This window comes from Otolemur garnettii, unplaced genomic scaffold, assembly GCF_000181295.1.
Source record: "Otolemur garnettii isolate 467f Iridium unplaced genomic scaffold, OtoGar3 scaffold00171, whole genome shotgun sequence".
Classification (NCBI taxonomy): domain Eukaryota; kingdom Metazoa; phylum Chordata; class Mammalia; order Primates; family Galagidae; genus Otolemur; species Otolemur garnettii.
Genome location: NW_003852566.1, coordinates 2,516,539 through 2,538,382, shown reverse-complemented (window position 1 = coordinate 2,538,382; position 21,844 = coordinate 2,516,539). Strand labels below are relative to the sequence as shown.

Below are 21,844 nucleotides of genomic sequence, written 5' to 3'. Positions count from 1 at the left end.
TGTTGAATAGAGATTCTTTTCTCCACTGTATGCTTATGTTTGGTTTATCAAAGATCGGATGGCAAGTAGAGACTGGTTTCGTCTCCTGATTTTCTATTCTGTTCCATATGTCTGTTTATTCCTGGTTAAGTCTAGGGAGATGGTATGAGTCCAGGTATTGGTGCATTTTCACCATATTGTCAAATTTCTGGTAATAGAGTTTTTGATAGTAATCAGAAATAATCTCTTATATCTCCATGGCATCAGTTGTTGTTTCCCTCTTTTCATTTCTGATTGAGGCTTTTAAAGATTTTACCTTTCTAATTCTGGCTAATCTGGACGATGGTTTACCAATTTTATTTACCTTTTTGAAGAACCAACTTTTTGTTTCATTAATTTTCTGAATGATTCTTTTGTTTCTAATTTCATTTATTTCTGTTTTAATTTTGGTTATTTCTTTTCTTCTGTTATTGGTGTTGGATTGCTTTTCCTTTTACATTTCTTTAAGGTGATTCATTAAATTGTTGATATTCTCTCTGTTTCTCAGATAAATAAATTTCCCTCTTAGGACTGCTTTGCAGTGGTCCACAGGTTTTGGTAGCTTGTGTCTTTGTTGTTGTGTTCAAGGAAGTTAATGATTTCCTCCTTTATTTCTTTCTTGACCCAACTGTCTTTCAGTATAAGGTTATTTAGTTTCCATGCCTTTGTGTGGGGGTGAAAATTTTTGTTGGAGTTGAGTTCCACCTTTATTGCCTTGTGGTCTGAGAAGATACAGGGTCTAATTTCTATTCTTTTGATTTTGTTGAGGTTTGATATGTGTCTTAGGCTGTGATCTATTTTGGAGAATATTCCATGGGCTGACAAGAAGAACGTATATTCCTTACCTTTGGGATGGTGTATTCTGTATGTCTATTAAGCACAGCTGTTCTAGCATTGCATTTAAGTCCTTGTATCTTTATGTAGTTTCTATTTTGATAATCTGTCCAGCTCTGTAAGAGGAATATTAAAGTCCCTAGATATTATGGTGTTATAGGATATCATATTGCTCAGGCCAGTTAAGGTCTGTTTCATAATTTTGGGAGCATTTAAGTTGGGTGCATAAACATTTAGAATTGAAATTCCTCTTGTTGTATTGTTCCCTTGACAAATATGAAGTGTCCATCTTTGTCTTTTTTTTGCTTTAAAAGTTGCCTTAAATCCACTTGTATCTGAAAATAAGATTGTGACCCCTCCTTCTGATTTCCATTTGCCTGAAATATTGTTTTCCATCCCTTCACTGAGTCGTGCTTTGTCCTTTGAGGTTAGGTGAGTTTCCTGTGTACAACATACAGATGGCTTGTGCATTTTTATACAGTCAACCAGCCTGTGCCTCTTCAGTGGGGAATTCAAGCCATTAACATCTATTGAGAGAACTGATAAGTGTGGTGGAGTTCTACTCATCTTATTTTGTGAAAGTCCAGTGCTTAGTTTTATCTTTTGAGTCATGTGGAAGCTAGGTTTTGTCCTTTAGTTTCTAGGAATTATGTTTGGTGTTGGTACATTGTGATGGTCAGTGTGAAGAACAGGTTTACATATTTCCTGTAGAGCTGGTCTTGTGGCAAACTTCCTCGGTGTTAGCACATCAGTAAAAGATTTGATTTCTCCATCAGTTTTAAAGCTTAGCTTAGAAGGATACAGAATTCTGGGCTGGAAATGGTTTTGTATAGGAAAGTTAAAGGCAGATGACCTTTTCTTCTGGCTTGAAAAGTTCCATTTGAGAAGTCTACTGTCACTCAGGGGTTTTCCCCTTTAGTTAAATTGGTGCTACCTTCTGGATTCTTGCAGAATTTTTTTCTTTTGTTTTGACTTTGGATAGGTTCATGGCGATGTGTCTTGGAGAAGCTCTGTTTGAGTTGAGATGACCTGGGGTTAGATACTCCTCTGTAAGGAGTGTGGCAGTATCTTTGGTGATACCTTGGAAATTTTCATTTAAGATATCCTCTAGTAAGGCTTCCATTCTTCTGGGGAGTTCTCCTTCCCCTTCTAGGATACCTATAATTCATATGTTTGAATGCTTCATGAAGTCCCATAATTCTCTCAGTGAACATTCTGTTTTCTTTCTCTTCTTTTCTGCCTCTTTAACTACCTGTGTTAGCTCAAGAGCTTTATCCTCTAGCTTTGAGATTCTTTCTTCTCCATGTTCTAATCTGTTGTTGATATCCTCTTTTGCATCTTTAAGAACCCTGATTGACAGCTTCAATTATTTAAGCTTCTCTATATCCTATCTATATTCTTCATATCTTTCATTTCTTATCTGGTTCTGGTTTTGGATTTCTTTTTGTTTATTTTCCACCTTCTCAACAATTTCCTTCATTGTTTTTACCATGCACATTTTAAATTCCCTCTCTGTCATTTCTGACATTTCTTTATAGGTAGAGTAGCTACCTCATGATCCATTGGGGGGTTACTCTGTTCCGGTTTTTCATGTTGCCAGGATTTTTCTGTTCGTTCTTCATCATGAATGTTTTCTTTTTGTATGCTTCTTTACCCTACTTTTCCCTTTCATTTCCTCTTCCACTTTAAGTTATCTTGTCTCTGACCTTATATGTTGAAGTGTCCTTTTGGTATAGGACCAAAAAGAAGAGAAGAGTGAAGAAGAATCCCTGTGAGTTTTTAATCAAAAGCTTCTATAGTTTTGGTTCACATGTCGTTTAGCCATTCAGTCAGGAAGCCTACAAGGTGACTGATTAGATTATAATGCTACAAGGTTGGTTAACTATCCTACTGCAGAGAATCCTCTCCAGAGAAAAGTATAAGTCACTGAACACATAAAGAAGTAAGGCAAGATGACCTATATGCAGGAGAAACAAACCAACATAAAAACTGGATGAAGATCCCTGAAAACTTTAGCTATCTGAATTTTCAGCATAGAATATAAAATAATGATTTATGAAGGCTGGGCATGGTGGCTCACGCCTGTAATCCTAGCACTCTGGGAAGCCAAGGATCTCTTGATTTCAGGAGTTTGGATCCTGAAATCTCTTGATTTCAGGAGTTTGAGTCCAGCCTGAGCCAGAGTGAGACCCTGTCTCTACTAAACATAGAATAACTAGCTGGGTGTTGTGGCAGGTGTCTGTAGCCCCACCTACTGAGGATACTGAGGCAAGAGAATCACTTGTACCCAGGAATTTGAGGTTGCTGTGAGGTATGATACCATAGCACTCTAGCCAGGGCAACAGACTTTTTTAAGACTGTCTCAAATAATAATAATAATGATGATGATGATGATTTATGAAATTGTTAAGTAAATTAAAAGTAATATAAAGCTGCACATAGTGATTCTAAACTTGCATATACTTAATAAAAGGCTCAAAATAAAAGGCTCTTTCTTTCCTCAGGAAGAAAAACTGGTATAACAGAAATTGGTAAATCTATCCTAATAATGGGAAATTTCAGCATAGTTCTTTCAGTGAGTAGTTGGTTGGTTGAGCATATGAAACCCAAGTAAAGATATAGTTGAACTGAATAACCCATTTAACAAACTGTCTTTAATGAACGTATATGGGAGATTCACAGCCGACATTGTTGTTCGGCACATGTTAGAAAAGTTAAAAATAAATATGTGATATCATTGTGACCATCTTTGGACAAAGGGCAGGTAAGTTTAATTCAGTTAAAAAAAGATAATTACAACAACACCCATACTTTGGACTTTAGAAATTTAAAAACATATTTTTGAATAATTTATGGGTCAAAGAAATCATAATGAAAAATTTTAAATACATGTAACAGAAAAATAATATAACTATGACGTATCAAAATGTATGAAATTCAGCAAAAGCTGTTTTTGGAGGAAAGTTTATGCCCTAAACTCAGATGAGAAAAGAAGAAAAGCTCATAATTAAGATCATATTAAAAATCAGTGTGGAAACAACAATAAACATGCCATAGGAAGGAGAAGGAAGGAACACGGCATAACTAAAATTAAAAACAAAACTACCACAAAGAGAATCAATGGAGGTAGATGTGGAATTGAAAAAATTCTAATAAAATATACAAATCCTTAGTAAGACTGACCATTGACAATAAAGGACAAGCAAGAAATATTAAGAGTATACAAAGCAACATAACTACAGGTGTAACAGACCTTTTAAAAATAAGAGACTGCTGTGGACAACTTTATAGAGGTGAATTTGAAAGCTGATATAAAATGAAAAATATGTTAGAAAAACATAAATCACTAAAGTTGATTCAAGTAGGAAAAAATTCTATATCATTCTATTACCATGAAAAAAAATTGATTTAGTAGTTAAAAATCTCTAACATACACACAAAAAACCACTCAGCTCCAATATTTTTTGGTAACTTTAAGGTATTTTGCCATTTTCATATGTAAATTATTCTTGCCAGAAAAATAGGGAATATTCCTCAACTCACTTTTATGAAGCTCAGATAACTTTGACACCAAAGTGTCAAAGACCCAGATAGTACAGGGAAGAGCACTTGCATTTCAGTCTTACTTATGAACCTAGACACACAATTTGTAAACAAAGTGTTGTTAATGTTATCCCGCCATCTATAAAAAATGTTACGACATCACGGCCAGGTCAAGTTGATCCCAGGAATAGAGGTTGGTTTAACATTGGAACACCCATTTATAAAATTTACCTGATTAATAGATGAACAGGGGAGGAAATGCACATGATACAGAGTAAGTCTTTTAATGAATTTAATACCCTTTCATATTAGAACTATGGAGATAAAACTATTTAGCAAATTAATAATAGGAGGAAACTTCAACATAGCACTTACCCAAATCCCACACCAAGTATTATACTTTGAGGTGGTCAGCACAGAAGTGGACGGCGGCCCTAATTCCAGAGGAAGGGAATGGAGCCTTCAGAGGGAAGAGATTTGTCAACGTAGGGGTTGCGTGAGATGCAGGGAGCCTCTTCTATAATTGATCTGCTGTCCTTGGTGCTTACGAAACACCCTCAGTTCAGCCTGGAACATGAGTGGTGCTATTTACTTGAGACCACCCCAATTTCTGTTACTAATTGGGAATTACTATACTTAGATTTTCCATTCTCTCTTAAAGCTCTTTTGAGTCACATCAACACTTCCTGTCTCTTGTTTGTTTAGAACTAAAGAGTTATTATGTCCTGGATTGGAGCAACTGCTAATAGATCAGATGACATGGTGCGGTTAAGGCAGTAGTAAGGTGGTGTGTGCAGTGCACTTTGAATTCAGCTTGAGTTTTGAGGGAGGCAAGCCTGTTGTTTTGTTCCAGGTATTAGACATTCATTTTGTAATTTTCTTATTCTGTGAATGGGAGTTTAAGTTTTAAACATTCAGGAAAATTTAAAAAGCATGAAATGAGATGCTTTGGAAAAAATTGCTCCTAAGAAAACTATATCAAATGCACATTTGATGGAAGATTCAGACTGACTTTGTGAAAGTGGAGCATAGGCAAGCTGTGATTGGCTGAGAGGGCCATGTCGCAATGCTGGGCAAACTTAAATAGGATGGACTTACTCATAGTAGATAACGTGGCTCAAACTACCTGTACCCTCTGGATTTGCATTTCAGCTTAAATCGCTGTATATCTACTTTCTGAGTCTGACCCAGGTGTCTTCCTCTGATCAGCTGTTTCCCTCACTCGATGGAGTTTTTCAGCGTCTAGGGACCATGTCTCATTCATCCCTGAATTCCATATGCCCAATAAAAGGCCTGCAACTCCATCTGTCCAACTGCATCTATCCAGCTATCTATCTGGCTTTCCACCCATCCATACATCTTCCGTTATCATCATCTATAAGTGAAATGCCTATATGCTTCTGGCCAAAAAAGCTGTTTGAGAGAAAACAGTGAAAAGACTTTGTGCAGGCATACTTGTAGGAAACTGAGGCAGAATCCCATGTGGCTAGGTTGGTTGTGAGCCTAACATGACCAAGGCTTTGGCTGGAATAGCATTTACTATGTTAAGGAATTAAGGTTGACTTTATAAGGCCAATAAAAAAGCCCTTTGGAAAACTGGCCAGATACCATGAGTAACCTTTCCTGATCTGTGGTAAGTAATGAAGGTTGCTTGCTGACAGGTCTGGGAATGGAAATGTTCTTGGGGACCTCAAGAGAAGAGGAATTTACCCAATGCATACAGGTGTATAATGGCACAGATGAAACTTGGGCTCGTGAAAGACTTTTGAGAAGTGCAGCCTGAGAATTCCTTATAAAAGGTTCCAGCAAAAACCCCCTGACTTAAGGCCTACATGGGAGCAGAGGTTTGCACACAAATTCCTGTATGCCCAAGAAGTTTCTTTATGCCTTGTTTAAAGATCTGAAGTAACAGCCTCCAAATGGTAAGGCCAGCAAAGGCAGGTATTCCACCTACCTTGTTCCTCCATAGCCTCAGGTGTCATCAGATAAGAACAAAGAAGTAATGGCTAACAACATCTTCTCCATTAAGTTGTGTTAAATTGGGTTATATTGAAAGGGTTGTCAAAAGGTGTATGTTGAGTGGATTATTGGAAGCTAATCATGGGGTAGTCACATGATGTTTAAATGGATCAATGAGGTCATTGCTGTATTGTGCACATGTATAAAATTTCCTATATAAACCAACCGCAAATAAAGAAGCTCACCATTTTGCCTGAGTGAGCAGATGGTCACCTTTATTTAAAACACAATTTCAATAAGCATGCTTATTCTCCACAACATCGCTTTTCTGCGAGACCCATATGGCAACAATCATCCATCTGTTCATTCATTCTCTACACCCCTGTGCAGTGCATCCTAGAGGAGCAGAGCTGAGGGGAGGCCCAGAATCGAGAAACCCGAGATCACTCCTGCCCATCTCTTGTGCAGCTCTATAGTTTCAGGTTTACTTTAGACCCCCAGAGCCTGTTACCTTATATATAAAATGAGGTAACAATAAATTCTACTTGTTACTTGTGAAGATTAAAGAAATTAATTCTTGTGCAAATACTCTGAATGAAATTTGGCCCAGTCCAGGCAGTCAGTAAATGTTAACCACTGCTGCCATACCACCAGCATCATCATTGCTGTTACTGCTTCCATTAGCCCGTTGCTGTGCTCAGTGCAGGGAGAAAGGTAAACAAGTCTGCCCCAGTACCAGAGCCTTGCCCTTGGCATTTAAAATCTAGTGAGGAAAGTGAGGAAAGAAAGCATTAAAGAAGACCATTCCAGAATGAAATTTTGAAATACAGATGTGCTAAATGGCAGGCAGGTGTGGGGGTATTGGAGGAGCTTTGGGGATAGAACTAAAGCTCTGGGAGAATTTGCCAGCAGCAGATTATAACTGTGGGATGACATATTTCTACTTTCCCCTCCCACACTCCCTCCTTCCCTTCCTTCCTCCCCTTTCTCAGCAGGGTCTCATTCTGTCACCCAGGCTGGTAAGGGCGTACAGGGGTGGATCATAGCTCACTACAGTCTTGAACTTCTGGACTCAAGCAATCCTCCCACCTTGACCTCCTGAGTACCTGGCACTTTAAATTCATGACACTAAGCCTGGATAAGTTGTCATTATTTTTTTAGACACAAGGTGTTGCTGTGTTGCCCAGATTTGAACTCGTGACCTCAAGCGATCCTCCCACCTTGGCCTCCCAAAGTGCTAGAATCACAGGCATGAGCCACCACACTTAGCCTTCTGCTTTATTTTCTGCTCCTAAATAGGGCTCATCTGGTACTAGAACAGCCAGATCTTTGTGCCCCACCATTTCTCTGCTGCTCATGACAGGCTTGGGCTGGGTGGCATGTCAATAGAAGTCTAGTGTCTGGCCTAGGCTCCTGGCCTGCTGGCATCTTGATGAACACACTGCTCGAAACTCTATGCTGGGTTATGTTTCCATGTGGTGCTATAGCCAGGGGAGGGTTGCAGTTCCCAGCCTCATTGTGTCAGGAGCCCTGCTCAGGAGCTTTCAGAGACTTCACAGGGCCCTGGGGACAGCACCCAGTGCTCGGCTTAGATTGAAGGCTCCAGGCTGCAGCCTCAGTTTATCTCTGCTGCTGTTTTTCTTCTGTCTTGTTCTTCAATTGCATCTGAGTCTTTGGCTTTGAGACCCCTTTGGGAGTTTAAAGCTTTGGCCCCTGCAGAAAGCAGGCCATTTGCTACATATTTTAGGGGGATCAAAGGCCACTCTCCCCTTATGAAATCCATCCAAGTCCTCTTAGTTCTAAACTCCAGTCCCATCCTCCACCCCTTCTGATAGTATTGACCAATCTGGTGAAAAATGGGTTAAATGTGCCTGCATTCTCCAAGGTCTGGGGCCCTCCTGTCTCCCTCCCTCATCCCTCTACCTTCCTCAACCCCCTAAGCAGGCTGTGGACAGCCCTTGTGCTGAGATTATCTAATTCTGGTGGCCTGAGAATGCAGAGGTCCGGTGTTTGGCCAGTAAGAGGCAGAGTAGCCCACTGGTTAAGAACAGAAATCCTGGAGCCAGCCTGTCTGGCCTCAGATTTCTGACTGTGCCACTTAAAAGTTGTATCACCTGGTAAATTACTCTCTCTGCCTTTTCCTCATCTATAAAATAGGAGAAATGAGAGGCTGTGGTCTGAAGGGTTGTTATAAGTATTCAAGGAAATGCACGTATGTACTGTACACAGGAGAGCAGTAGCTGTGGCCGACCATGTTCCAGCTCAGCTTTCGCCAACAGTCGGTGCTCCTGGGTGCTCCACAGTACCAGCTGCCTAGTGCATTTCAAATGACGCAGCCTTGCCCTCCAGGAGCTCACATCTAGCACAAAGGTACAGAACAGCGATTTCTGGCCACTGTGGACATGGGGCACATACAAGGCGTGAAGACATGAGGAGAGGCACCGACATCTTTCAAGGGACTTAGGAGCCCTTCACTGAGGGGTCCTTCTTACGCCATGCACACAGGGAAAGACGCTGCAGGTGAAGGGAATGGCAGGTGCAAGGCCTCGCAGTGTGGTGTGGCCACATGGCACCGTATGGCACAGCTGGATAGGGGAGCCAGGCAAGCTCAGTTGTGACCCAAAGGAGGTCAGTTTTGTCCTGTGGTCCACCTGCCTTTGCAGCAGGCCTTACCACTGAACCCTCCTTGTGCAGGAGCTCCAGGAGCTGGAGAGGAAGCTGGAGGACCAACTGACACAGCGGGAAGCGGCCGAGCAGCAGCAAGCCCTGGCCAGCTGGCAGCAGTGGGTGGCTGATGGGCCAGGGCTTCTGAATAAGCCAGGGGAGACCGATTCTGAAAGGCAGATATCCAGTGTCCTGCAACAAGCCCTGAGCATGGCCCAGAAGCTCCTGGAGCACCACCAGCAGAGGTAGGCTGCTTCCCCCAGGGCATCTGTGGTGCGGGCCCCTGCAGGCCTGGGGAGCCCACCCAGCCCTCAGGCCCCTGTCTGCAGTGTCCTAGGGCTCAGGATTTGTAGCATCTTCTTCCCTGACGTCTTTTCTATATATTTTTTATGTTTTAATGTCATGGAAGTTTACCATACACAATATATATTTTTCCCATGAACATTTTAATGAGGGGTTGAACATAAGATAGAAAAACAACATTCTGATTGCTTTTTTGTTAAGACACAGACTTTTCTTCAGACTTTCACACAAGGCAATGAAGGAATAACGTTTAACTCCTAAATAACTACACATTGGCCACAGAAAAAGGCATGTCTCCAAATACCTATCCTAGTTACCAAAGGTTCTGAAACAGCCTTGTCAGACTCTCAGGGATTGGCTTGTTTTGATTTATTTTGGGATCAATTCAACTCACACTTAAACTCTGCTGCTTTTAGAGGCTTGGGGATGCTGGGGACCGGCAACAATCTGACATGGCACTTGGAACAAATGCTACTTACAGGGGACAGGAGGGCAGTTGGTGTGAAGGTCCACATACTTGCTTCTCTGGGTTGGTGTGGGCAGCCAGAGGCCACTACATCTGTAGGGAGCCTTGTTCACTCTCCATGGAGGGACATGTGACCCAGCAGGTAGGCTGGGATTAGGCCTCTATAGCCACCTGACTCTCCGTAATAGAATCCCTTGTCATCCACAGGCCTGTAGACCCTGACCACATCTCCCGCCTTCACCACCAGCTTGCCCTTTGTTTGGCCTCCTTCCTCCCCCTGCCCCACGCCCCTCCCCCACCCCCAGCGCTAGGATCATAGTCTAGAGCTGCCATCATGGTCTTTGGAGTCCACAGTGGGGATCCCTGGAGTGCCCTTGGCGAATGGGGGTGGTTCCCTGGGGGCTGGTGAGTCCTCAAGGTGGGCCACATTTGTGGGCCCCTGTGCCCACGAATGCCACTGTGCCCACAAATGCCACCTTTCATCAGTCAACTCCTCACCCTTCTCTACCTCATCCATGAGGTGTCCAGGGATGGTGCCCATGTGGCTCCTTGCACTTATTATGGTAGAAGTCATGGGGTCCTGAGAGCCCCACATTCTCAGCAACTGCCCTTTCTAGAAGGCCAGCTCCTCCTTCACACCCTCAGGGTTGGCAGACATCATCAGGGAGTTATAATCAAAAAGGTCCACAAAGACCCCGGCTGGAGGCTCAGCTCCCACCCCTGGTTGGAGGGGGCCAGCCCTGGACATCATAGTGACTTGGCTGGAGGGAGCAGGGCATAGCTTCACGCTGAGTTCATGGAGCTGGCCCTCTTGCTTGCTCCCTGAAGCCTGTCCTCGCCTGCTCTAGGGCCTGAGCTCCTTCCTCTGCTCTCGTTCCTCTAAGGGCCACAGATCCAAACACACTGCCTCCTCCAAAATGTCACAGAAGTCAGATGCGTGTTCCTGGCTGGTGCCCAGCTGGGGAGGTATCTCGCTTTTGCCTAAGGGCCTTTCTCAAGAGCAGGCTTTTCCTGACATGGTTCTTTCCAGGGCCCACACTCGGGACGAATCTCAGAGCAAGGATTTTTCTGGTCCATGTGCCTGTAGCAGTTTTCTGTCCCCCTAGGCTGGATGCTGAGCCAAGGTGGCCTGTGATTCTAGGGACTCAGGTCCTTCATGCAGCCTCCTTGGGCCTCTGTGAGGCCCTGAGCTTGGATGCCAGCCCCTGAACTAGGACATTGTCCTTCTGAGCTTAGGTTGGACATTAGAGACTGCATGCTCAGGGATTCTTCAGGAATGCTTCTAGGAACGTGGCCTGGGACTCCCCACAGCTTCCAGGGATGTGGGGACTGGTCTTGGCACCCAGAGGAGCCAGCGTCTGTGTCTGCTTCTGAGGCCAGATGAGGGGGGGGGGCTGAAGTGTAGCTAAAGAAAGGGGTCTCCAGTGACTGGGGACGGGGGCAGCAGTTCTCAGGGATCCGAGCTGGCACTGAATCCAGGGACTCTCCACGGAGTGACATGGTTCTCGCTGAGACATTGTGGCACATCAGGGGCACCTACAGCTGAGAAAATTCCAACAGGGTCCTCCCAGTGGTAGCATCAGCCACCTCCAACACCTTTAACCCATCAGCATACACAGCATAGCCAGTGACTTGGACTCCATTAGAAAACCCAGCTGAGTCGCTGGTCATGGGGAGCCAGCTGACTACCAGGAAGCTTGGTGAGGTGTGTCGTTCCACCAGCACGTCCAGAAGAGGGTCAGGAGGTCCTGCCAGAGGTGTGTTGAAGGTGATGGTGGAGGACACTGTTCTTCAGTGCACCTGCAGCAGGTCCCCCTGGGTGTGGTCCTGCACAGCAGGAGGTAGGCTGTGGAAGGTGTAGCAGCCCACACCCATGGGGGTCAGGGCATGGTCTTGGTCATTGAGTTATACCATGTGGGGGTGGCTGCTACTGCCTTAGACCCAAATGATTTTGGCTGATGTGGCTGTGACACTAAGCAGCTATAGTTGCATGGAGGCTACACAAGCAGCCTATTGGCACATAGAAAGGATCTGGAGAAACCTTGTTCCCCAGTGCTGTGTGGCAAGCCCAGCTGGTAGGCTTCTGTCTTTGTATGCAAGATGTCTATTACTAACTCCGCTGTGGAGCCCATCCTTCCCATCTGGCGTGGCCTGCTGCCCACCACTCCCTGGGCTTCCCCAGGTAATAAGCTGTCTTCCTTTTCAGCTTTGCCCTGCTGAGTTGGGAGTTGAGAGTGACTAAGGTCAAGGAACTTGGGAGGCAGGTAGCTTGAGATGTTGTTGTCTGGAACCTGCTCCATCAAGTTGGAGGGCACCAGACCCCGCTGGCCATCCTCAAATTCTTTTTCATAGAAGCCATCCTCAACCATTTCACCAAAGATATATACACAGTCCCCAGATCTGAGGGGTAGCTCACCCTCAAGGTGCTCATTGGGCCCCTCAAATGGGTTGTAGTTATATTGAGTCAGGAAAATCTTGAGCTTTGGGGCAGCAGGAGCATCTGAGCCTCCCACTTCTGGGAGGCCCTGGATCATCCACCTCAGTGGTCATGTCCACATCCACAGTAGTGTAAGATGGCACAGTGGCCCACACGGATTCCACCTTGGAGGAGGAGTTTGACTGGGAGCTGGTTTTCTTGGCCTGAAGCCTGGAGTCCAGAGGTAGGCTTGCAAGAACTCTGTCTGGCACATGGAGGGGCACTGGTTGGCTCCCCAAGGGCAGCGGGGCTGACATCACTAGAGGCTTCCCTTTTCTTCTGTTGGTCTCTGCTGGGCTGTGACAGTGTGTGATCTTCAGGCCCTCCCTGGAACTTGGGCCTTCTGCTTTTCCTTTCTGGTTCGGGTCTCCAGGGTGGCTACCCTAGGCTGTTCTGCAGGGTGGTGGGGCTGACACTGCAGTGCCTGTATCTCCTTCTGGACAGCAGGGAAGTCGCACAGAACCTTCTGCCAGTTGTGTCCCAGCTGCTGCTGCCTTTCGTGTCACTGCCTGCCTGTGATATCCACTGGCCACCTGCTGGAGCAGCTCCTGACAGGCCCAGGCCAACTGCCCTCAAATGTTGCTGTTCCCAGCTTCCTCCTTTCGCATCCAGTTGTTCTAGGCTTGGAGCCGCTGGTTCTCCTCGGCCAGCCAGGCGCCCTTGCACAGAGCCACCTGCCACCTGCGTCTGTGCCTCTGCCTCCTCGTAGCGCTCCCAGCTTGCCTTCAGCACCTGTACCTGGTGATGCACCTCCTCACAGGCTCTGGCCTCTCTCCTCTACCCAGGCACCACCTTAGCCCTGCTGCAGCATCAGTTGCCTCTGCAGGCATGACACTTCCCCCTGGGACTAGCGCAGCAATAGGCTAAGTCTCTGTTGTTGAGCTACTGGACGCAGATGGCACCCTCTTCAGGATGCAGGTCACACCCAGGTCCTGAGGCAACATGCCCCTGTAGCAGGTGGCACTCCTGCCTTAGCTCTTTCATCTGATTTTCCTGGGCAAGGACTATGCTCTCCTGCTCAGACAATCCTGGGCTGGGCATGCTGGTGGGCACAGGCCTGGCACAGCTCCAGGACAGCAGGGCTCTTACAGGGCACAGGCACACTCAACCGCCCAGAGGTTGGTGCCCTGAAGTAGATGGGTCTGGTCTTCCAGGTGCCATACGAGGCCCACCAGCTCTGCGTGCTTCACCTTGAGCTGTTTTACCTTCTGTCTGCTTGGTGGGGAAGCCTGTATGCCCACTGCAGGTCAGAGCAGCCATGTGCTTGCACCTGCAATGCCTCGGCCAGCTCTGAGTTCTGCTTCACCAGCTCGTGGTGGTCCAGGCCCGGGATGAGGATGTCAGGGCTTCTTCTCTCTGCAGGCCTCTAGGTTTCCTGGGTGCAAATGGTGGGGGTGGCAGGGGTGGCAGTGGTGGCAGCAAGGAGGGCTCTGGGGAACCAGGAATGGAGTGTTGGATCAAGAGGTCCACTCATTGTGTCATGGAGGCCTTGGGGCTCTCTGGGTGCTATGGAGCTAGTAGAAACCCTCTGGTCCTAAGGAATCAAGGAGGCAGGCACATGTGGAGAGCAGGCCACTTGGGGAGCTGGAGCACATGGAAGACATCAGGTTGAGGGAGCGGTCACAGTCACTGGCACTTGGGCTGTTGGAGAGATTCGAGTGGACAGGTGGGCTTTGGGGTGTGATAAGCACTGGAGATCTGGAGGAGTGGCTCTTCTGAGCACTGGGCTGAGATGTTGGCAGGTCTGAGCAAGGCGGGGTGCCAGTGGAAGTCCATACATAATATTTTTAAACTTTTTATTTTGAAATAATTATAAACTCACAGGAAGTTGCCAAGATGGTAGGAGAGGTCCAGTGCACCCTACAGCCAGTGCCCTCAGGTTGGCCCCACCTTACATAATCACAGTCCCTAACCCAAACCAACACGTAACACTGGCACAAGATAGTGAACTAGACCTCAGGCCTTATTCTGGTTGCACAGTGAACATAGTGGTTTATAAACTGCTTTGTAAAATCATAGGACACTCAGGACCCCAATCTTCTTTTTCATTCTCTGCATTCTTTTTCAGTTAACTTTAGGCAACTAGCTATGGCTGTGGCATTATGAACTCTTGCAGAAACATAATATTTAATAGCTTCATAATTTTCCATGTGAATATAATATTGATATTAAAAGGAGAGGATGCAGACACTTTATACTGTGTGATTAATTTTTTAAGCACACATCCAAATTGCTTAGAAGAAAATACACCAAAGTACAATAGATATGATTTCTGGGTGGTAAGATTATGGGTGGTTTCTGTTTATTTGATTGTGCTTTTCTGTGTGAATACAACATCAAAAAACAATTCAGTTCCATTGAAGTAATTGCTTGAGGGGAGTCTGTTCTGTGTGGCCAGAGGGAAATGCCCAAGGCGTTGGCTGGGCTTAGCCTGGGATGTTAGGCCTATAGTATCCACAGGCTCCCTGAGGGAGACTGCTTATGATCAGGCTTTTGTGCTTGCAGAAAGTTTGGGTTGTGTTAGCCAGAAAGAATGTGTGGTAGATTGTGGATTAAACAGACCTCCTTGTGTGGTAGCCAGAAAGCCTCGTGACTTTGAAAAAGCGACCCCAGTCTTGAGGTTAGAGCCAGGGCCATACTCCGAAAATCATTCTGGGTCTGCTTCTCTCTAAGGCCACATGGTGGATGTGGCCCTCAGGGCTTGGTTGTGGCCATGAGGAGTGAGATCACAGGTCACCCTACAAAAGCACAGTGCAGTCTCCCTGCAGCTCCCATGGAACTTCTCACTTTGGGGAGCTCCCCCTCTGAAGGAGCCTCCTTGGTGCATTATTTGTGGAGTGGTTTAGGCAGGAGGAGGAAAGCAGACCTCCCCGCCACCTCTTTGTGTGGATATATCATATATATTTTAAATTATGTGGCTTAGATGAGAGATTCTTTGTTATTTAAATAACCAACTAATCTTTCGGTATCACTTTATAGCAAAGCTGGACTCATATAGACTTTATTTTCACTCTAGTTTGAGAGAGGAACAACAGAACAGTGTTGTGCTGGAAGACTCGCTGGAAAACATGGAGACGGACACCTTTGTGACCCTGTGTGGCCAGGTGAGGAGACGCCAGCCATGTTTGCGCCTGCCCATGTGTGCACATCTCTTCACCCTTTCCTCACCCGTAGGAGGAGCTGAGAAAGCCAAGCCCGGGCACTGTGAGCAGATTCAGGAAAGGCCTGAGCCCAAGCCCAGTGTGCAGGGGACACTCAGTCAGTGCTCAGGGCAGCAACCACAGCAGCACCCCATTGGCCCAGTTGGTTTCTTTTCTGCAATTTGATAGACACCCTCCACCTTTTCAGTCTTTAATATGTGGGGCAGGTTCCACCTGGAACCAAGTTGGTAAGAGAAAACTGGGCCAGGAGATGCATTTGCAGCCGTGCTCCAGCTCCCAGAGTTGGGACTGGCTGGCTGTCCTTGCTGGTCCTTAGCCAGAGTGCAGTACCACCCCCCTTCTGGGACAGAGCCCTGGGGTGTGTGCCTGGGACCTGACTACATCCCAAGATGGGGTTCCTGCACCTCCCAGTGTCTATAAGTGCCAGGAAACAGGACTTTCCACCGCAGTTTATGCAACTTTGGTCTCTGGAGGCAGGTGCTCACTGATCCAGTGGTATCAGGGTCATGTTCTATGAGTTTTTCCAGAGTCTATGTCAGAGCAAGAGGTAGAACAACAGCCACTTGCCTGTCCTTTCTCATCAGGGAAACAAATGCCCCCAAGTCCCCACAGCAGATTCCACTCATACCTGAGGAGAACCGGCCATGGGGCCTGCTGGTTGTGAGGCAGGCTCCTGGTCAAACACTTACTCCCCGGCCTGGGGAGGGAGCCAGCAGGAAGTAGGGGCTGGGAGCTTATTTGGGTGTCCCATGTCATGAATTGGCCACGGCTGTCCATGGGCAATCCAGCTTCCCTGATGGATCGGGTTTCCTATTGCTGCTCTGACAAATGACCACAAACAGCCGCTAACACAGCACAGGTGACAAATGACCACAAACAGCCGCTAACACAGCACAGGTGACTGCCTTCCATTCTGCAGGTCTGAGGTCCAACGTGGGTTTCTCCAGGCAAGGTGTTGGCAGGTTCACGTTACCCTGGAAGCTGTAGAGGGAGAATCTGTTTCCCGCTCACTCAAGTGACTGGCAGGATTTGGCTTATTGCAGTTGCAGGACTGAGATGCTCATTTTCTTGCTGGCTGTGGTAAAGGGACATTGCCAGCTTCTAGAGGCACCTGCATTCCTTGCTCATGGCTCCCTTCTTCATCTTTAAAGCCTGAAATTCTACATCTCTCTGGCCCTTCTGTCACTGTTACATGTCTCTCTGGCCTGCCACAGCAGGAGGGGGCTCTAGTTTTAAGGACTCACATGATGATTAGGTTGGACCCACCTGGAATATTCAGGATAACCCCACTGTCTCATCTTAGTCCCATCTGCAGTTCCCTTTGCCATGCAAGGTAACATATTCACAGTTTTCAAGACTGGACACAGACACTTTGCAGAGGGAAGGTTAGCACAGGAGGTGGCAGTGGCAGTGCTGTTGCTGACTTGTTGCTTCTCTGATGTGAGAGCTGCCCTGGGCTTTGCAGGTATTTATAACATTGGCCACCTGCCTGTGAGTCCTGTGGAGAGAGCCCCTGCTGCTCATGGTCTCACTGCTGGGGGCAGATTTCTGTCCTCAACCCTTTATAGGCAGGTCCTAGGGAGCCCAGCAGAGCTAGGATGGGAACCCAAGTTCTTCCTGCTCCACGCTGTTGCAGGATCGCATGGGCTCCAAACAGGATGAGGGAGGCACCTGCCATGGCCTGAGACTCTAGTCCTTGAAGAACGCTGGGAATGAGGAATGTATCCCCATGTTATGAATAAAGGGACAAAGGCAGAGACCTGGTGAGGGCACAGGGCTGACTGCTGCTTGAGGGGGACTCAGGGTTCATCTGTGGCTTGATGGCTGCACCCCTGTGCCCTCCCAATTGATCCCTGCAGGGTGCAGAGAAGACGCCCCTTAGCCTGTGTTTCTGGGTCACTGAGTCGTTTCCCAGGCCCAACTTTGACTTTCCCCCTTTCTTCTTTGTTACTTTGAGGCTTTACAGAGAGCCAGTGTCACACATGGAATTTCTCCCAGGTTTGTGTCCCGACTGTGGGCTCATTTAGACTGAACTCCATGTCTCCCTTTGTTTCCGCTGCCATTCAGCATACCTAAGACTGGGTCATTTACAAAGAATAGAAATGCATTTTCTCACAGTTTTGGAGGTTGGAAAATCCAAGACCAAGGCACCTGCAGACTCAGTGTCAAGCGAGGGCTGCACTCTGCTCCTAAGGTGGTGCTTGTTGCTGCACCCCAGGGAGGGGAGGATGCCGTGTCCTCATGTGGCAGAAGGGTGGAAGGGCAAATGGCTAGTTCCCTTGAGCCCTACTGGCCTGAACACCTCCAGAAGGCCCCAACTCTTAATGCTATTGCATTTGGGATTAAGTTCTAATGTGAATTTTGTAGGGATTCACACATGGAAACCATAGTGCTCTGCTAAAGTATTGGCTATGTGAAAAACTCAATTCAAGTTGAGGGGCGGGGGAACAAGGGAATGGGGAGAGAGGAAGAGGGAGGAGGATGGGTGGGCTCCCACTTAATAGGGACTTAGGGTGTATGGCATACCTCTTGGGGGAAGGACATAATTATAAGAGGGATTCTACCTAAAAATGCAAACACTGGACTCAGTGCCTGTAGCTCAGTGGTTAGGGCTCTGGCCACACACACCAAGGAGGGCGGGTTTGAGCCCAGCCCGGGCCTGCTAAACAACAATGACAACTGCAACAACAAAACATAGCCAGGCATTGTGGTGAGTGCCTGTAGTCCTGGCTACTTGGGAGGCAGAAGCAAGAGAATTGCTTAAGCCCAAGAGTTTGAGATTCCTTTGAGCTTTGACACTACAGCACTCTACAGAGGGCAATATAGTGAGACTCTGTCTCCAAAAACAAGCAGACATTGTAACCAAATTCTTTATATCCTCAAATTAACCTGAAACAATTTAAAAAATAAAAAAAGAATTGGCTCTGAGGTGGGTAAATGCTGCCAGACTGGAAGCTCTGAGTAATGGAGACAGGTAGGGACGCTGTTCTCTCCGCCCACACTGCGTGCTTTTTGTAGCCCACTCATTGATGTCCACCCAACTGGATTTCTTCCTTCTAGCCCCTGGGTATTGGTGAGAGTTCTGGAGAAATAGAACCAAAGGGATTGTGTCTGTGTATAGAAATGATTTATTTAAGATTGGCTCGTGTGTTCATGGAGGTTGGTGAGTCCAAGTTCTACAGGGAAGGCCGGCAGGCTGGACACTTGGGAAGGAGTGACAGTTCAAATCCGAAGGCTGTCTGCAGAATTCCCTGTGCTCAGGGTAGTCAAGGCTTTTGGTCTATTCAGGCCTTCTGCTGATTGACGAGGCCCATCACATCATGGAGGGCAACGTGGGTTCCTTAAAGTCCACCAGCCTAAGTATTAATCTCATCCAAAAGACCCCCATGGAAACACCCAGAGAGTAATGTTCATGAAATATCCTGGCATAGCGGCCCATCCAAACTAACATATAAAATTAAACTACACTTTATTTTTTTGTACTATAGTAAAGAATAACCCTTCTCTCCTGTCCTCCCTCCTTCCCTCCCACCCTCCCACCTCTTCCTCCTCCTCTTCCTTTTTCTTCCTTCATCTTTATGTGGTTCAAGAGAGAATTCTACCGTGGTGTCTGCAGATGGCCACAATTATCCCGGAGTCTCCAGAAAGTAAAGGAGACCACGCTGTGAAGAGATGCAGGGGAAGGAGGGAGGGAGATGGCCCACTGGCCACTCTGGTCCTTGCAGTCTCCCTCCTCTGTGTAGACACCTGGCTCCCTGCGTTTATTTGTGGTCCACTGACTTCATCCTGCGTGCCTAGGTGAAGATACACTAGAAATGGGACGGTGATGGCAGAATTGGTTAAAACCAATGAGGGACCTGTTCCAGAATGTAGGAGTGGGGAAGGGCTGTACAGAGGCCGCATGAATGAGCTGGAGAAAGTTAGGCAGATGCAGTGTGGGGACACACATTCAGGTAGAAGGAGGCTCAAGGGAAGGGCTTCCCAGCCTGGGCATTCAGGGTACACTGAGTGGATCTGTGTTAGGGTAGTGGGAGACTGCAGAGGGGAGGGTGGGACATGGTAGGGGGTTGATGTTTGAAACAGCACCTTTCCCCTTTCCCGTCACTCTGCTGAAAGCAAGTGTCAAGGTCAGAAGTGGCCCCTGCTTCTCTCTGCAGTGCTTGGCTGCAGCCCTCCTCCTTCCTGAGCACATTCTCTCCTGGTTCCCCAAACTTGGTTCCCCACACCCGACACCTCTCCAGACCAGCCCCTTGCTGGATGCTCCCCATCACGGCTCCCAGGGGCTGAGCCTCAGTCCTGTTTCCTCCCCTGCATTCTCTTGCTGATGTCATCTACATGTTGTCACCCTGTGTCCCTCTGTCCTGCCTGGGCTTCATCAGGCCTCCCTCTGCCTGCTGTCATGTTTGAGGGTGCCTCCATCTGTCTCTTCACCTGACTGCAGCCCTCACAAAAGCAGGGACCTTGTTCCACTCACTACTCTGCCTCCAGTGCCTGGGACAGGTCTGGCACCTCCTGGGATGCCGTTGTAGTGTTAGTGGAATTAAAACATGAGTAGATATGCTAGTGACATGCAGTGGCAGGCTGCAGAAGCTCACCCAAAGGGGACCACATCCTAATCCCTGGAACCTGACAGAGTAACTTTACATGGCAAAAGGAACTTTGCAGATGTGGTTAAGGATCTTTGGATGGGGGGATGATCCTTGTGACCTTATAAGAGGATCAGAGGCAGAGAAGACAGTGTGACGAGCAAAGCAGGCACCGGAGGATGCCCTGTAAGCGGAGGGGAGGTGGGCACAAGCCCAGGAACATGGGAGAGACAAGGACATGGATTCTTCCAGTGCCCACACCTGATGTTAGCCCAGGGAAACGGATTTCAGATTTCAGTTTCCAGAACTAGAGGAGGGTAAATTTCTGTTGTTTCAAACCACAGGTTTGTGGTGATTTGTTACAGCTCTGTTCCTACTCATGTAAACACCACTACGGTACCCCCCAGCTCTATGAGTACCACACTTGGACGCTTTGTGAAAACAGAATTTCTTTTAAGTCAAGGTAACAGAAATTCAACTCAAACTGGTTTCAGCAAAAATGCAGAAGTATGAGCTAGGTGCAATGGCTCCGACCTATAATTCCAGCACTCTGGGAGGCCGAGGTTAAGAGGATTGCTTGAGCCCAGAAGTTTGAGACCAGCCTGAGCAGCACACTGAGCTCCCCTCTCTACTAAAAATAGAAAATTAGCTTGCATTCTCACCAGCAGTGTAGAAGTGTTCCCTTCTCTCCACATCCACACCAACATCTGTAGTTTTGAGATTTTGTGATGTGGGCTAGTCTTACTGGAGTTAGATATTATCTCAGAGTGGTTTTGATTTGCATTTCTCTGGTGCTTAAAGATGGTGAGCGTTTTTTCATGTAGGCCATGCACCTGTCTTCTTCAGAGAAGCTTCTGTTCAAGTCTCTTGCTCTCATACAAACGGGGTTATTTGTTCTTTTTGTTCTTTTCCTATTGATTAGTTTGAGTTCTCTGTAGATTCTAGTTATCAGACCTTTGTCAGAAGCACAACCTGCAAAACTCTTCTCCCATTCTGAAGGTTGTCTGTTTGCTTTACTTACTGTGCTCTTGGCTGTGCAAACACTTTTTAGTTTGATCAGATCCCAGTAATCTACTTTTGGTGGTGCTTCAATTCCTAGGGGGGGTCTTCCTCATAAAATATTTTCCATGGGGCAGCGCCTATAGCTCAAAGGACTAGGGCACCGGCCCCATATACTGGAGGTGGTAGGTTCAAACCCGGCCCCAGCCAAAAACTGCTATATATATATATATATATATATATATATATGTGTGTATTTTTCCCCCTTGGCCAATTTCTTCAACCGTTTTCTCTGCACTCTCTTCTAGTATATAGTTTCATGTCTTAAGTTTAAATCTTTTATCCAGTGAGAATCAATTTTTGTTAATGGTGAAAGGTGTGGGTCCAGGTTCAGTCTTCTACAAGTCACCAGCCAGTTCACCCAGCACTATTTGTTAAATAGGGAATCTTTCTCCCAATGCATCTTTTTGATAGGCTTATCAAAGATCAAATGATAAGTAGCTGGGTTCATCTCTTGGTTTTCTCTTCTGTTCCATATATCTACCTCTCTATTTTTGTCCCAGTACCATGCCGTTTGGATCACTATAGATTTATAGAATCGCCTGAAGTCTGGTGATGTGATACCTCCTGATTTCTTTTTATTTCTGAGTAGTGTATTGGCTATAGGAACTAATAGTAGACCTACCATTTGATCCTGCAATTCCTCTAGTAGGTATATACCCAGATGATCAAAAATCATTGTATGCTGAATGGCAGCGGAAACAAAGGGAGACATGGAGTTCAGTCTAAATGAGCCCACAGTCGGGACACAAACCTGGGAGAAATTCCATGTGTG

General features: G+C 46.6%; 1 protein-coding gene across 2 annotated transcripts in view; it reads left to right on the top strand.

The window, feature by feature from the left end:
• EVC2 (EvC ciliary complex subunit 2) overlaps positions 1 to 21,844 on the top strand; it is a 157,731-nt gene that overhangs the window by 126,788 nt on the left and 9,099 nt on the right. For both annotated transcript variants that reach the window (XM_003800190.3, XM_023519319.1), the window contains exons 18-19: positions 9,049 to 9,263; positions 15,280 to 15,367. In XM_003800190.3, the coding sequence (XP_003800238.1) occupies positions 9,049 to 9,263; positions 15,280 to 15,367 (303 nt within the window). The remainder of the gene's footprint in view (positions 1 to 9,048; positions 9,264 to 15,279; positions 15,368 to 21,844) is intronic.